The following is a 17,047-nucleotide window of genomic DNA, read 5'->3' as shown; positions in this document are numbered from 1 at the left end:
AAAACAAGAGTAACTTTATGTAGTTAACGTTAAACTTTACTGATGATTTAAGAAGAAACTAGAAAGATTGACATAAAGTTGTTTGACCATCATGTAGGCGAGAATGTAAAATAATGTTATCTAAAAGAAATACTTTTTTGCAGATAACGTTGATTGATATACAGCACCCGAAATATTCGTCACCCATCAACTCAGTGCCTAGATCAAACACACATTGGAAAAACAATATAATTTTTACCATAAGTGGGATTTAAGCTCACTCCTGTATCAGAGATGCGCGTCCCACCCTACCAACAATCATTACTAAATCAAAATTATTGTAAGTGATCACATAACAGAATAAAAAGAAATACCTACAAATCTATATAAAGCATAACACAAACTTATTTTATCTGGTGTATCAATACATTTACATCCGTACTATGACATTTTATTTACAAAATATTGTCACGCTTATATAAATTTTATATATATTTTATGGACATGCTCTTTTGGCACATTGGTATAAAAAACGATTCGTAATTCATTATGTCGATCTGTTAATATAAATTTTTAGGAGATTAAAAATAACAATACAATAATATTAATTCAACTGAAGCCTTTTAAAATTCTGTTTAAGATACATAACTTAAATTTTATTAAAAGTAATAAAATATGCAGGAAGATATTACAAAAAAAAAACTAAATAAATTCATACAATATAAGATAGATAGATATTGACTGTATACATACAATATTTTGAATTGGCACAATGGAATGCAAATACATAAAATTCCTTCATTCAATAATAATAAATGCAAAAATTACTTTCCGTTTCCTATCTAGAGAAAACTAGAGGCTAATGGCCCAATAGCCAAAGATAACAAAATTAAGTTATTCATGGCCTTAGTGCAAAAAGTCATTATCTAACCAAAATATAATATTATCATGGTTTCCTTCACTTTGGCATAACTCTCTATGCAATAGCCGCAAGATCATCTGAATTAACTGCCACTAAATGGTTTTTTAAATCATAAAGTTTTTGATATATTTATATTAGTTTCATGCTGGAACAAATGTTCATAGAAATGCTTTCGTTTTCAAGTGCAGAATATATTTCTTTAATTTTATTATTACAATGACAGTTAAACGTTAAAAAATTAGCAGCAGATTAACAGCCGACATCCATGCTCCATCGAACGTCACAGCCTTGCTTACATGACTTTATACCCACTTTAATATTATAGTCTCAGAGTAATGTATTATTGAAATAATTTAGAGGTAAATCAGAAGCAACATTGTGTATATCAATAGTTAAATATTATTATGATACAGTAGGTGTAAGAAACCAGATGATTATCGGTTTCATTTCTTTAATATCTTAGTTTTCCATCCCCATGTTTGGTGCCCTGGTCTGTAGAGTCTCCTTTGAAGAGAAATGAGCTTATCGAGGCTAACAGGACAAACAATGGGTAAAAGATTTGATGCCCTCATTGGAAGAAGCAATTCGCAGTTTGTGATGTTTTGGAGGACATTGTACATATAGCAGTACAATACCTTAAATATGAACGACACAGAGTACAGCTGCGAATTGCAGATATCTTTGAGAATGTCGACGAATTGAAAGGTGCCTTAAGCCCTGGGTAAGACGGAATAGGTTGGCAAAATTGTAAAGTTCTTTAACAAAATTGGAGCGAGGGCCTGATCGGCGGATCCTCCTCTAGATGAGAGGAAGCGATATGACAACGAATGACATAAACATAATATCTTTCGAAAGAATCATATTATTTTGTTTTACTCATAAGATTATTGTTATGAAAACGAAAATTTCAAATAATGTTTCAAAATCTTTTAATATTTTTGTATTTCGCACAATACGAAATAATGCCTTCAGGAACACGCATGAATTATAAAAAATAAGTCACAGTTAATAATCTTAGTGACCTCTTTGATTCATGCTGTGCAGAATGATGAAAAAAGCACTTTGAGAATAGTATTTTGGGAAAATTACTTTTTGCACCAAGACAACAATATATTGACGGTGATCTGACAATAGTATCTATCCGCAGTTTTGGCGAATTCTGGGTTATTGGTGTATTTTGTACAAAATTTGGTGACGGACCGAATGGAATATTATTGTTCTACGAAAAAAATCCTAAAGTGCTCAAATTTGACGTGGAAAATAGTGTCTATCTGCATCGAAGTGTCTAGAAACTAAAAAGAATTATTATCTATCTGCTTGATTTATTTTATTATGACATTACAATTTTCATACATCTTTAAATCACTGTTTTAGTACTAATATTAAATCATTTCACTTGAAAAATAAAAATAATACTGATACCGACAAAAACAGTTCTTTGAACCCCCTGAAAAAGTGACTATAATATGTCAGATAGATACTATTGTCAGATCAGCGTCGATATGACATTTGGTTTTTAATTAGTAACTACATACATATATTACATTGTCCCATATAAATTGACTTAAAAATCATACATAATAACAGTATTTGAGCTTCCCATAAAATTCAATAGATGTTCATGGGACCTATCCTCTTAGGCACAGAAATATAATCTATACTAATAAATTACATAGATGGAATGAACACTCAAGCATTATGATTATAGTATATTATATAAGTATAGCCACAGGCCAGTATTAAATGCTTTCAAACAATGGAATAATTATTAATAGACCATTTATTAGCTAAAAAGGACCTCTCTATCAGTCAGTGTAAAATGCGCAGACCATTTTTTTAGCATGGTAATAGGTCCGAACAATGTAGACATTTTTATATATTTTTACTATACTTCACTTGGGGATATTTATTAATTTGCAAGTTTATTTGTTTGGCTTTTTGGGATGGCTTTAGTTTCTCCGACGGTCGTCAATAAATTGAGAAGATTCAAAATGTCTGCCGATTTGATTTTTTTCTAATTATAATGTTGCACGTTGGGCTGAACATATCGGGACAAAAAAACACTACCTTATTCTTAGGTCAATAATTATTATAAAGCAATCATTATTCATAATATGTTTATCACACTTGAATGGTCAAAGACATAGCTTATAATAAGTATCTTTAGAATCATCTTCAAATGTGTTAATCTTGCCGATTTTTTGAATAATAAAATGCCTAATTCTTGTCAAATTTGGGATCACAGAGATTATCAATATAATTTTTTATCGTGAATATTTTACAAAAATTATCTCGTAATAAATTATACTAATGGTTTCATAAATGCGTTTAAAAATTAATAAACGTAAAAAATCTTAACACCACTGCACAGTTATGTACCGAAATATGACTATATTCTAAAACATTAGAGCGAGAGGTTTAAAAGAATACTATTTTATGTAACAAAAATACTTTATGCAGTCATCAAATGTTTAAAATAAGTATAAAGGATAATAAGGCTTCAAAATTATATAAATAGATTATCTACAACGTTCAAGAAGTCTCCAGGATCACGGTTTGAAAATACAATAAAAACTCAATTTTGACCTACGACGAGCACGTGGGCCGTTAATACGGTGTTAGTTTTAGACACAGTTGTGATAAAATATTGAAATTTTCAAAAACAATAGACTGTAAAGTTTTCTAAAAAAAAATAACTAACTAATAATGATAATCGAGTACTAATTACTTTAATTAAATGCCGATTACGAAAAACCCTCTTTCGTTAAAATATTTCACATATTATATATGAAATTTAATATTTGAGTTGCAGCAGCCAAACTCAGTAACTGTATTAGGTTTGTTTAACAACATAATGTATCAAAAATGAAGAGTTGTTTGTTGGGCATTAGGTCTGTCAAAATCGACATTTTGTTGGATTTCTAAAAATGCGCTATTTTTTGATTCAATTAAAATAGAAAACTAAAATTTCAAAAAAAATCTTAGTAGCATTTCTTAAAAAAAGTCAGAAAAAAAACTACTTGTATTATTATCAAAATAATAACCAAAAAACAATTGCAGGATTGCAGTAGGTCGATAATCCAAAAATATCTTGTTCAATTAATATATGGCTCCCAATTACATAATTTGTTAAAAACTCAAAATCGAAAAAAGAAAACAAAAAATAATATGCTAAATTGAGTAAAATCAACAATAAATAACAACCAACTAAATGTCAAAATAAGAAATCCCTCATATCTATCACCTGTTATATTTGTGGTAATGCGGTAATATTTTACAGGTTATTGGTTCCATCCCCAATGTGTCGGAATATATAAATTACTGCATATCCATTTGTGATCATGTCAAATAGGACTTTTTAATTATGTAAATAATTTTATGAAACATTCAACAATTTTTTTTTTTTAAATCTGTATAATTATCGTCACTGTATTTTAAATACCTCCTATGTGGTTTGAGTCATATTCTGAGGTAATCCAAAAAAACTGTTTTAAAAAATAATCGTATATGATATATTAAATTAAAATATTGGATAAATCATATTATTTTTATAATATATTTATTATTAAATGGTAAAATCGTAGCTTTGTCCATGTTTTGATCACATAGGATTAATTCTACATGCACGCATGCATGAATCATGTGTCAACATGTTGTGTTCGCATAAGATTATTTTAATACTGATCTATTGCGGATGAAGCTCACATAGGATTTATTACGGTGCATGATTTTGGATACTCTCACACAGTATTAATTTAATATCGATTTTATATGGTTTTAATTTTTTGTTTTATCTTGCCACAAGTGATATAATACATAGAGGAAAAAAATGTGCATCATCAATAACTCATTTTCATCAAAATCACCACATAGGAGGAATTTAATAAACAGCGACAATATTCTGCTGTACCGATGATTTTATATTGATACATAAATGTATTAATATATCTCGATATTTTAAAGGCTATACATTGAAAAACGATTTTTTAAAATAAGCTTATTAGTATTTTGATAGCTTACCTGCATTAGCCATTTGGTGTAATGCCAACTTTTATATAGTTTACAATAAGTAATCAATTTTAGGTGCCAAACTATAAAAACTTGAACTGTGAAATATCAATCGTAATCATGGCTGCTTTCTTGAATCAATGGTTGCTGATCCTCTTTTGAAAAGTCATTTCGTTTGGATAACTTAGTGAGGCCCTCGTAAACAGGTGACTCCGATATTCTACAATAAAGTAAAATATTAATTCAACGTATTTTATTTTGATGAATAAACTGTTACCAAAACGAGCTATAATGTTTAATGGTTTTATTACATGCAAACTTTTGTTCATTCGGCCAACCCTTGAAAATATTTGCACTGGATAAACATACATTGAGAAAAATAACATGCATTCCTTTCCTCCAGCCACAAAATGGATTCCGGGACCCACAGTTTCATAAATGGCAACTGTACTAAACTCAACCATCATGGGGTGCCAGACCCAGAACAGATACCCATACAATATTCTGGATTATGGACTGTGATAAGAAAATTTTTGATAATCATATTTAGTGGATTTAGTATAAAGGTGTCCGTAAACAAGAAACTTTTTACGGCAATATTTACGCAAATCGAATGCAATCGAAAATACACCAATAATTCCTAGACAAATCTATTTCCATCGCAACAACAACTTCGTAATGACAGCCGATTCGATTTCTCGTGGTGTTGTAATTATTATTATTGTTATTGCTAATTGTCGAATAACATTTTACACTGAATAAATGGACAAACGATGGAGTATTAGATCTCATCAATGAGGTTCATATATGTCCTGAGTTATATAAAGATATATTATTATATATTAATTATATAAAGGCACATAATATAAAGATCAAAGTATAAAAAGGGACAGTTGATATAAACAGTGAAGTTTATAAAAAATCTAAATGTCTGAGAACCTACAACATCATTGCAATACCGGTATTTCAAAAATGGTATCCCAGTACTTTTCGATACCGAAATACCGACTTTAAAAATAAGACATTACAGATATATTTGGTATTGAAAGTGGAAACAAAATGTATTAATTAACGTAAAAGGCTTAACAGGACTAATATTTTCGTCGGGTTACGCGATGTCTGGTTTACTTCCGTGGCCCTTCATCATCCTTGGTGTCCAGCAATGAATGTTATAAGTTATTAGTGTTTTAGACTTTTTTTACTTGTATTATATTTATTGGTAGATACTTTTACGAATACCGGTATTCAATATGAAATACCGGTATTGGTATTTTCATTCGGTATTGCAATCCCTACTTTACAGGAAGCAGCATTTAGTGCCAAGTCACAACACCATGTATAACGTTTTCACTAGTTAGTATTTTAAATTTTACTCATTTGATTACTGATAATGGTGATCATTGTAGTGTTTATGGGCTGAAAAAAGTATTTTTGAAAGAAGGCGGTGAGCAAAAAATGTTTTGAAACCATGATTTACAAGCATACCAGGTATAAGTATTATATAATATAAAAAAAATATACATACACTTCTGCTTCCATGTCTTCCATTTGAGTTTCGGTGAAGTATGGGTTGGCAGAGGCAGGTCTGAATTTGTAGCCAGTCAAAACAAAAAAGACAAATGTCGCCATCTCTTTGAACATTTCATCCAACCATGAATATTGGAATGGTACTATTTTCTAAAAAACAAAAATATGTTACTAAAACAACATTATACTATCAAACATGACTAAGTGGGGTGTGGAGCATTGAGCATCGATTATTGAGTTGAGGAAACAGACACCGAAGTTAAATATGCGATTGTAAATTATTTTCAACATTCTCTCTAAATAAGGTCTCGTTTTCAAATTATTTTTTATTACTATGTGATAAAATATTATGTGGCAGAAAAGAGTTTCAGACTGAAAGGAGTGGAAAGTGTTAAAGGAAGCTTAGCCATAAAATGACTGCACTGGATGATCTGATACTGAATATGATATTATGTTAGTAAAATTTTTAATTCACCACAAACCTTAAGTAAAATGGCTATGATTCGGGTGGAGTAAATGTAGCATACGACCATGATGTAAAAGTGGCGGAACAATTTAAGTTTCCTCAAACTTATCAAAGCTTTGCCATCGGTGAAAGAAGCATCCTGCAAATGTCGAATAGACCTAGAAAAAAAAATATGATATTTTATTAAATTACTTAAAAAATAAGATATTTCACCGGATATAAATTTACAAATGCTTTTGGATCTTTTTTTTTCACTTCAGTTTGAAAGACGACAATATAATAATTGTTAGCCTACTGTAAACTATTGAGTTAACTTTGTTTTGATCTAGTGCAAGAAACCAATGGGTTGGGCGAATGGATATCAACTGTTTTTCGTAAAAAAATATCTATTGACCATTGGCGAAGGGTGGAGGTAGGCTGTTAAGATCCGACATAAATAGTGCACACTAAACTTTGTCACTCGAACGTATTCATTTTTATTCAACTACAACCTGTAGATAGTGTTTGTTAGTTTTTTAAATTGAATTAAACCTGCCTAATCCAAGCCATAGTAGATAATAGTCAAAAATTATTCGTTTATCTAAAAAATATCTAAAATTATGCCATTAAACCATACATAAATTTAGATATTTTTTAGATGGATGAATATTTTTCATCAATAATGGTTTGGTTTAGGCAGGGCTTAATGAATTTTAAAAACTAACCAACACCATCTGTAATATGTATTCTTAATTCAACGAAAACAAATAAGTATGATTGATAATGTTTAGTGTGCATTATTTATGTCGAATCTTAACAGCCTACCTCCACCCCTAGCCAGTGCTATTGACACAACCTCTATTCTGTGGCTGAACATGGTAATTTGTTTTTTTAACTTATTTCATATAATTAAGGATCTATCAAGGATCATCCGTAAGGGTATTTGCCATAACCCTCTTTTTTCATTTCATTTCTACTACAATTATTAACCTCTAAGTAATTTTGATACAAGCCAAATTTTTAAGTTTTACTTTGTCTGCATCGAAACTTTCGATAAAAATGTTAATTATTTATTATATACAATCACTCTCAGCATAGCATTTTTGAGAATGTCGTAGCATCTATCTCTCTCGCCAATGCAGAGCTCTCATTTCCCCGCACATTTCATCAGATGTGAGCAATGCATGATGGATACTGAGGTAACGATCTGACAGACGCATATTATTCCATCACTTTGGTTCAGTATAAACGAGCTCCTGTGGTAATTTGGATCACTCGGACTCCACTCTAAAAATTACGTATAAATTATCTTTATCTAATCTAATCTAATCAAAATGAGACTTAATCAAAAATAATGTGTTACCAGACAACTGGAAAGAGAATAGCTCCACAACATAGAAGATCAATAAGAGTTAAAACGTATCTCCAAGCATTGTGTTCAGCTGCTCCTTCTTCGCTTTCTTCTATTATAATCTCGGTAACATTGGCCAACACCTGTTTAAAAAAAAAAGAAACTTATCAGGTACCTACTACTCAATTGAGATACTAATTATGTAATGGCTTTGAATTCACCCCTCATCACCATTATATTTATCAGGCCTGGTCAAACTTTTTGGTACATCAGTCAGAATTAGTACTCCGTGGGTAAAAAAATAGTGCTACAGCAATAACATTATCGTTTACAAAATTTAACACTTGGCATTCACCACAATATCATCGCTACACGCAAAATACCTGCAATGTGGCAAAACCATGTTTAGGAGATAGAGACAAAAAACTGTTTTAAAAAATCTAGAACATAATAATTGAATAAATAATAATGCAGAGTAGAGTAATATTATTTACACTATTTTAGATAATAAAATTATGGAATTTGTTCATGAGTTTTGCAGAAAATGCTTTAAACGTGGATATTTTTACATTGGATGTTTATTTGGCAATCTATATATCGTCGTTTCCATTGCAAAATTGTATATCTGCAAAATATGCATTTTTGACATTTTTGTATAATTAAAACCGCAAAAATCGCCTTTACACACATGCAAAATAACACAATTTACAATATACATAATGATATATACTTTGCCAAAATTGAACACCGTGCACCATACATCATATTGGAGATTTATAACTTTCAACCAAAACAACATAGCACATTGGATGTTTTTAACAAAGATAAAGAAAAATTCAAGGAATTTGTTGGCCAACGAACACATTTATTCAAAAGTGGCACATTGGAGGTATTTCGCATGCAACCACGATAAATAAACTATATTTCTGTTTTTTCACATGTGAGTATAATATGTACCAGAATTGTAAATGTTGTGAGTTTATTTAATATTATAATCATGGGTGAAATCAGGTGGGGGTAGAAAAAGAGCTATGTAATATGGAAAACGGACAGCTGTAAAAATAATCAGTGTGTGTACTTATGTACGCGCGTTAGAAGTTATACTTCTTTGGCGTAACAAAACAAAAAAACTCATCTTTGCCATACAGCGGTTATAAACAATTCAGATGTGCCCTATGATGAATTAATAAAAAATCAAATTTTATTGTGATTATATTCATTTCGGTCTCAAGGGTATTTTATCGACATAGGTACCGTCAGCAATAATATTATGTATGCGAATAAATAATATTGCAGAATGTACCTACTTTGGAAGCAAAAATCTCAAAATCTGTGTTTGAAAAATTTAGCAAATCGCTATTTCGACCACCTTTGCTTAAACAGATTACTGTACAACTATTTTCGTTAACAATGATAATTTATTACAATTCAAAAGTAAAACATAGCCTATTTAATGGTTTAACTGAAACGTGATATTGGCTTTTGTGATGAAACATAATAATTATTATTGTCTTCAATTATTAAACCGCTAATAAATAAATTGACATGGGATATGCGACAAATATTACCCTAAACTGTAAAAATATGTATTTTTGTGTATGAAGTGTCTAAATATTGTAAATTTATAACATACCATTGTTTGAATTATTTACCAAGTCAACATTCACAAAATTTATTTATTTATTGATATATAATTTGACTCATAAATAATACTTACATAAATATCGTCGGTGTTTTGTAAAAAGGGCGAATAAACCAAAATGCTACTTTACAGGAGGAGGGTTTTTCACTTTTAACATTTATTTGTTTTTTACCTGTAGATGATTATAAACATCTAACAAGTTTATAATAAAGCTTAGAAAGAATACTGTCATTATAATAGGTATTATTATATAATATTTTAAAATGCCTAATATGTCACATTTGGTTTTTATTTCGTAATTTTAATTAATTTAATTTTAGTTGATTATCGTTTTTATGTACTTTCCTGTGGAGATAAAAATTCGCCGTTTTTACACAACAAAGCTAGTGGGGTAAATATTGTATTTTCATTAAAATCTCGATTTCGCCAAAATGGTTGATTCGCCCTTTTTACAAAACACCGACGATATAGCCTCAAATCTTAATGAATAATCATAATAAAATCATAATAAAAGTTGCAACATTATTTGGAACACCTGAACGTCGCCGCGCAAAATAAATTATGTTGCATCACCAGACAAAACTTCCGTCCCACGTCCCACACTAAATTAATGCGTTACATTTGTGCGCGTCACACGCCAAAAATACACTGATCTGTTTTCCCAATCGCGCCTAAAGAAGTATAACTTCAAAAATGAATTCCGAAGTATTTATTTTTACACAATGAATCAATGTGATCAGGGACGGCTCTTGTATAGGAGCAAAGGTGCACTGATCTCCCAAATTATTACGTAACTATGTAATAATAAGTACGTATTCAAATACCTACATATTGTATGAATTAATTATTGTAAAATATCTTTAATTTGTCGCCCGTCTGCACGCATAAAATGCGCGTAATTTCTGGCGGCCTGCATGTATGCGTAGGTACGTCCTTCGTAGTATTAATTGTGCAGGAGAGAAATCGAACCGCCTGGCGATGATTTTTTTTTTTACGCTGCCGATAATGTGGGCTCAGTTGTGATCTTTTTTTATTTCCGAACGTGCAATATTTACCTCACTTGGGACACTGTGACTCCCAATCTGAGCTTACGAGCGCAGACGACATTTCACGACAATGCTGTGTTTGACTGGCGCGAATAATAACAACTCACAAACGCTTTTGAAGTCGGTACAAGATTCCCGCGTAATATTTCAAATTATTATATTATTATTTCGTACGTTATGAGGTAAATGCTACGTTGTTTGCCATATAATATTGAATCGATCAAAATATCGATTAGAGTGATATTGTGTTCATTAAGTTAGGTGTAGCAATCTCAACATACAAATACCAATTTTATAATTATTTTACCTTTAAAAATTAAATAATTTTATTATGCCTAGAGCAAAGTAAACTTGTAAGTAAGTAATTGATAAACTATTAATAACCTTTACATAATATAATATACATACTACAATTTTTTACGTACCTACTTATACTACTCTAAGAGAAGTAGTTATTTAACAAAAGCGTTACATTGTAACAATTTCTACAATATTAGGTATTTCAATAGTGTATGTGGAGTATGAGCGTTATTTTGCACGTAAAAGAGGATAAAATATTTTTTAAGAAGATGAACAAAGCAATTTTCCAATGTCAATTATTGAAGAAAAGAAATATAAATTATTCTATCAAATACAATATTCGTGTTACCGAAGTATTTTTTATTTTGAATACGTCTTTCAAATCAGTCCCATTTGGAGTGCAATTCTGGAGTTGAGGTGTACAAAGTATTAGCAATTTTTTAACAGATAGTAACTATATCCCGTTGAAAATTCACCGATCCATAGTATTTATCAAAATAATACAGCGCGTAGGTATATGCGGAGAATGTGGGATGCAAATAACCGAAAGGGGAGTATAAGATATGCCCGAATTGCGTCAGTATGTGAACTTCAACCGACCATAACCCGCGTACTACCTATCGGAGCTACACAAATGAGGAGTTTACGGCTTTGTACCAATGACATATTGTCTAAAATACTTGCATCAGTTATAATTTATGGAAGTTAGGAGTGTCAAACGTGGAAACTACGTTGGCACATATGAAATGTATTACAATAAAAATCGAAAAGAGTTTATATGCCTTTTGCATCATACCTATCATATCCAGAAGCTTGGACTTTATAACTTTGACAATAAATAAATGCTGTCGGTGAATGTGAGCGTCGTTTCGTTTCTCAACCCCCCCCCCCCCCCCCAAGATGTATTATATATTTAAGCATAAGCCTACCTCCACTCTGAAGGCTATTGCCGATTTTTTTCAATACCACAAAAAGGAAAATGCATGTCTTTGCATGCACTCCCTAATTTTATGATCACCGGCCGCCACTGAATGTGATCATAATACTTTGTGACATTCAGTGCGCTTTGAATTAAAATACATTAGCAATAAATATGACAAGACAATCTACAGCTGATTTGGTGTTAGAATATGATAACGAGCATATTTAAATGACCTCTATACATTTGATCATGTTAGAATTACGTACAAGGCCAGTTCAATGACCAATCAGAGCCACCCATGTCCCAGCCAATCAACACTCGAGCTGTGAGACTATTTGTCACTGATGTCATGTCATTATTTTTAAATTTCATATCAATTCTACATTATATTTTCAAAACAAAAGCAATCGTGCAATATTTTTCAAAAAAAATTTGCAATCCGACAGCTGATAACATAAATTAATGGATGTTATTACGTATATATGCTAGGATGTCCCTTGAGAATGGTTTCGTCGTGGCATCGAAATAATGATACTATTTATAGTAATTTTCACGTTTGAATATGGACAGTTTACGTTTTAATAATTTACGTATATAAAACGTCTATATGATAATTATTTGCGCATTCTTACAGAAGTCAAAATGGTGACCATTGTCATTTAAATTTTTGACATTACATTTTAAAATTATTGTTTCAGAATCTACATTAATATGTTGTCGATCGTTGGGTTTTTGGGTGAGCAGAATAACACCAAGCGATGAAAATTTATAATGAAATCTTCAGGCTTTACATAGAAAGCAATCTGACAGGAAATGCTGACAAATAATTACCAGCAACGGTCACAGTATGTTACGATCATCATTATTACAAATATCCTGATAAAATTATGTTGGTATACATAATGTCAATAGTATTATGATTGCAATAAACTGTATCCGATATGACATATCGTCTTTTATTTATTTTTATCACAATTTCGATTTTGTAATTAATTATACAATGAATACTTTTTGAGTCAGGGGGCTCACATAGTCAAACTGCATTGTCACACCAAGAGATGGCGCCACTTGTAGGGGTATCCTCTGGTATGAAATATATGAATCTAATATATTATATATTATACGTCTGTTATCTATGCAGGCAGTTCAAGGCATTCTACAGAATAATTGTTATATAATAATTAGTTTGACAGCAATGATTATTAAATTTTCATGCAATTATTTGACACCAAGATGGATGTATGCAATATTATTGAAATAGTTTGTAATAATGGCACGCCAAAGTAAGCTTCTGACACGAGCAGAAACGCCGACCTTCAGTTAGTGTTTGTGGCAGAGTATGGTTTAACGACATAACTATACAAATCTAGCCTTGTAGTCAATTCTACTTCTCAATAGCCTTGCGACAACCTCACGACACGGTTCAGACAGAATATATAAGTCCCATGGTTCTAAACTATGGAAGAAGCAGGGAAGAAATGGTCGAAAGAGACCATGAACAGGTAACCACTAGCGTAATCGTTTAGTATTAGGAAGTAAAATGTATGTTGTTAACCTTTTCTTTGTAAATGTAATAGAATTTTACGTAAAAAAATTTTCGCCTCCGAAAATTAAGAGTGCTCCAGTGTAATTGGAACGCTGTGACCACAGACCTCGAAATGTCACGTCGTGAAATATCAGCGCGATGTAATTTTTAATATAAATTTCCGGGAAATCTCCATTAAACTTAGAAAATAAGTTATGGAAGAGATTGTTTACGTAAAATTTAGCAAGTACATGCTTCAATAACTTTTATAGCAATAATGGAAGTGTATGAAAATTGGAAAAGAAAATTGAATATTTATAAATTTATATACTGTATAATTGTGAATAAAGAATTTTAATACTAATTTTATCAATACAAGATAGAAGCAAACTATCGTTATAAAAATACTGTAAACGCGTACCTATATTTATAGACGCGTAATTATAATTATAGATTTTGTTAATGCTATAACTTACTGACTATAACGAATATTGTAAAAGTAACAATTGGAAAAACTTAAGATTCTGGTATAGATGGGTTTCTACCCATAAATAATAATAAATCTTAATCGCATCTTGGGTAAATAAAAGAATTAAATACTGCAACTAAAAATACAAATTGACGTGTGACCTTGAACTTTAACTGAATTCTGTCCGACTAGAATTTACGGCCCAGCTGTGCTGGCTCGCGAGGTAAAAATAGATTCAAGGTTACATCCATATTACTATATAAAAGTCACTATGCAAGATTAAATAAGTTAGTAACTGTTCGTGTATAACATCTTGTTAGGATTAAGCATTTATATATTTAAGTTGAAATGTTAAGTATAATATTATAGTATTTTCTCGTAATAATGTTCGTCCGAAAGGTAAATATCGAATGAGAAAGTTTCTGCGGCTCCAAACAGTTTTATTAAAACTTAGTAAAATTCTATTGGCCTAAAAAGGCCGAGAGTGGTGGAAAGGACTAGTACATGGGTGTCAACCTTTCGTTTTGACATTTTAAATTTAAAGACTGCCATTCCCTTATTTAGTACCCGAATACTTATTCCGATACCTCGATGGAAAGCTAGAAACTTTCCCCTTCGTTTGAACACGAAAAATCATATAAAATCAACTATTTTGCTTACGTCATCCTAACTGCGCATTTAAGGGACATGTTCTAGAGGGTGCTTGAAACACCCCTATTGAGTCTTAATTTTGCGAAAATAAAGTAGAGTAAATTTAACCCGACTAAATTAGAAGATATCTCTATTAGAAAGTTGCCAGGAACGGGAGATATACGTAAATTCATCCCGTGAGAGAAAGATATAGATCTGCTATCCCTTACGGACTGTTTCCTGTTAAACCTCTATCCGAAGGGTATAAAAGGCGACCACTTTTCCCGTAAAATCATTAGTTTCTACACTCTTCACCAGCGATCTTCAGCAAGCAGCAGTCCTCACTGCAAAGTTGTGAGACATGGTTCTCAGTACATTCGCGATTCCTACGTACCAGTAAGTCCCCCTTCGGCGGGCAAAACGTAACGCGAATAACACGTATCTGTCGGTAGTGACGTCGGCCGCTAAAACGCAGCGCGAATAGCACGTATCTGCCGGTAGTGACGTACACGCGGAGTAATTTTATTTTTCATTACTCATCCTACGAGGTGACGTAATCGGGATAAATTACGCGATCGGATTTGTTTTATAAAAACAAATTAATAAACTCAGTCTGTAATAATAAATTTTACAAATCTTTTCGGGATTATAAAATAAATTTTTGAAACTTTATTAAGTAAACATAATCATAAAATAAATTTTAGTAAACAAATTCATAAACATAAAAAAAACAAATTTTAGTAAATAAATTTGTAAACATTATGCAAACCTTTTGTAAACAAGTCTGTAAACACAAATAAATATTTGTAAATACACTGTGAACATAAATAAACTTTATAAACAACAATAAAATAATTCTATTCTTTTATAAACCTAATACTGTGTGACCAAAGAATAATTTATATTTTCTTTCTTATGGGAAAATATTTCATGAATTAAAAATATCCAAAGAATATCTGCGTATACATTCTCTGAATTAGGTGTGACTTTTTGGGAACTTGTGAAAGATTTCACAGAGATCCTATAGTGAACAAATAAATAGTTTGCTGATACTTTAATGAGATTTAATTACGGGAACAATGACAGTTAACCTTATTGTGTGACCGTGAACTCTAGTACCTGAATAAATTCGGCACCACACCAGCTGAGAGTTTTATTCGGGAATTCAAAAGTTGTGATACTACAAAGGAGATCCACCTCTCCTAGTTCATCACTAGTCTCCTCAGTGACGGCCCGGTAGCATTATTGAGCTAGCCGTGAGCCGGGTCATGTCATTATGGCGCCCAAATGCGTGCGGCATCTTCAGGTTGCGAAAACCTGAACGATCCTACAACTAAGATCTACTAAAAGATTTTAAAAACAATATATTGTGAAGTGTATCAATCAATTGTGGTTACCTGAGAGGTTTTAAGAACCTTATACCGGAGCTACAAGAGCGATCTACCTCAACTTTATAAATGTGAGTACAATGAAATAAAGTGTAACTCGCATTAACGAGGAACCAGTGATGAATACTTTTGAAAAATATAATTTGGAGAAGAATATATACGTAAAGGCAACTGTATATAGAATACTTTTCTTGATATACTTGGAAAAGGAAAGAATAAATAAAATAAATACTTTTGGTAATTTATTAGAGTCAGATACCGACATTAAGCAAAAGTATGTCGATGAGACTATCCAAAGGATCTCTCTGACCCTTTTAAACCACAAAGAAAGTATAAAAATAAATTGTGTTACTCACCGTAACAGAAATAATAGAATTAAGAATAAAATGCACAATAAAAATTTCGTGTGAATTTTTAAGCTTTTTTCTAAATTAAAGTTGAGTACCATACAAGTATAGGTACAAGAACCCAGACAAAGAAAAAAATTTTTGAAAAAAATAAATTTATACTACTTTGTACATTAAAATCTCGATAATTATCATAATTACCGTGACGTCATGGGTATAGGTACATGAAGGCCTGTACCTATTACAATATAAGATTTTAAACGGAGAAGATTGGACGCTTGTAACAGGAGTTGCAAGCCTTCAGGGTTATCAGCGACAAGCAGCGCATGCCCTCCAAAAACTTTAAACGTCGATTGCGGACGAACGGGTGGTCGTAGGAAGCTGAAAATTGGCGCAATCGATAGCTGAATTTTTATATGAATTTACGGTCGAAGGTCCGCTTCTTCCAACTCCAGGGGACGGAGGAATTCGAAGAAATTATGCCGAACCCTGTTCCGGGTCCGAGCGTAGAAGAAGACTTTATATTGGAAGAAGGCTTGCAAAACG

At 31.5% G+C, this 17,047-nt stretch overlaps 1 protein-coding gene across 1 annotated transcript in view; it reads right to left on the bottom strand.

Moving 5' to 3' along the window:
• Positions 1–4,603: 4,603 nt before the first annotated feature.
• The window catches only part of LOC147079890 (protein GPR107), a 32,588-nt gene continuing 20,144 nt past the window's right edge, over positions 4,604–17,047 (bottom strand). Inside the window, exons 9-12 of the mRNA XM_085945425.1 lie at positions 8,245–8,375; positions 6,919–7,060; positions 6,435–6,586; positions 4,604–5,129 (exon numbers count right to left, since the gene is read on the bottom strand). Coding sequence (XP_085801551.1) covers positions 5,018–5,129; positions 6,435–6,586; positions 6,919–7,060; positions 8,245–8,375 — 537 coding nt within the window. The 3' untranslated portion in view covers positions 4,604–5,017. The remainder of the gene's footprint in view (positions 5,130–6,434; positions 6,587–6,918; positions 7,061–8,244; positions 8,376–17,047) is intronic.

The sequence above is a fragment of the Rhyacophila brunnea genome, unplaced genomic scaffold (assembly GCF_057557595.1).
Source record: "Rhyacophila brunnea isolate RB1 unplaced genomic scaffold, BYU_Rbru_1.0 scaffold_1, whole genome shotgun sequence".
Taxonomy (NCBI): domain Eukaryota; kingdom Metazoa; phylum Arthropoda; class Insecta; order Trichoptera; family Rhyacophilidae; genus Rhyacophila; species Rhyacophila brunnea.
This window is presented reverse-complemented; position numbering and strand designations above follow the sequence as displayed.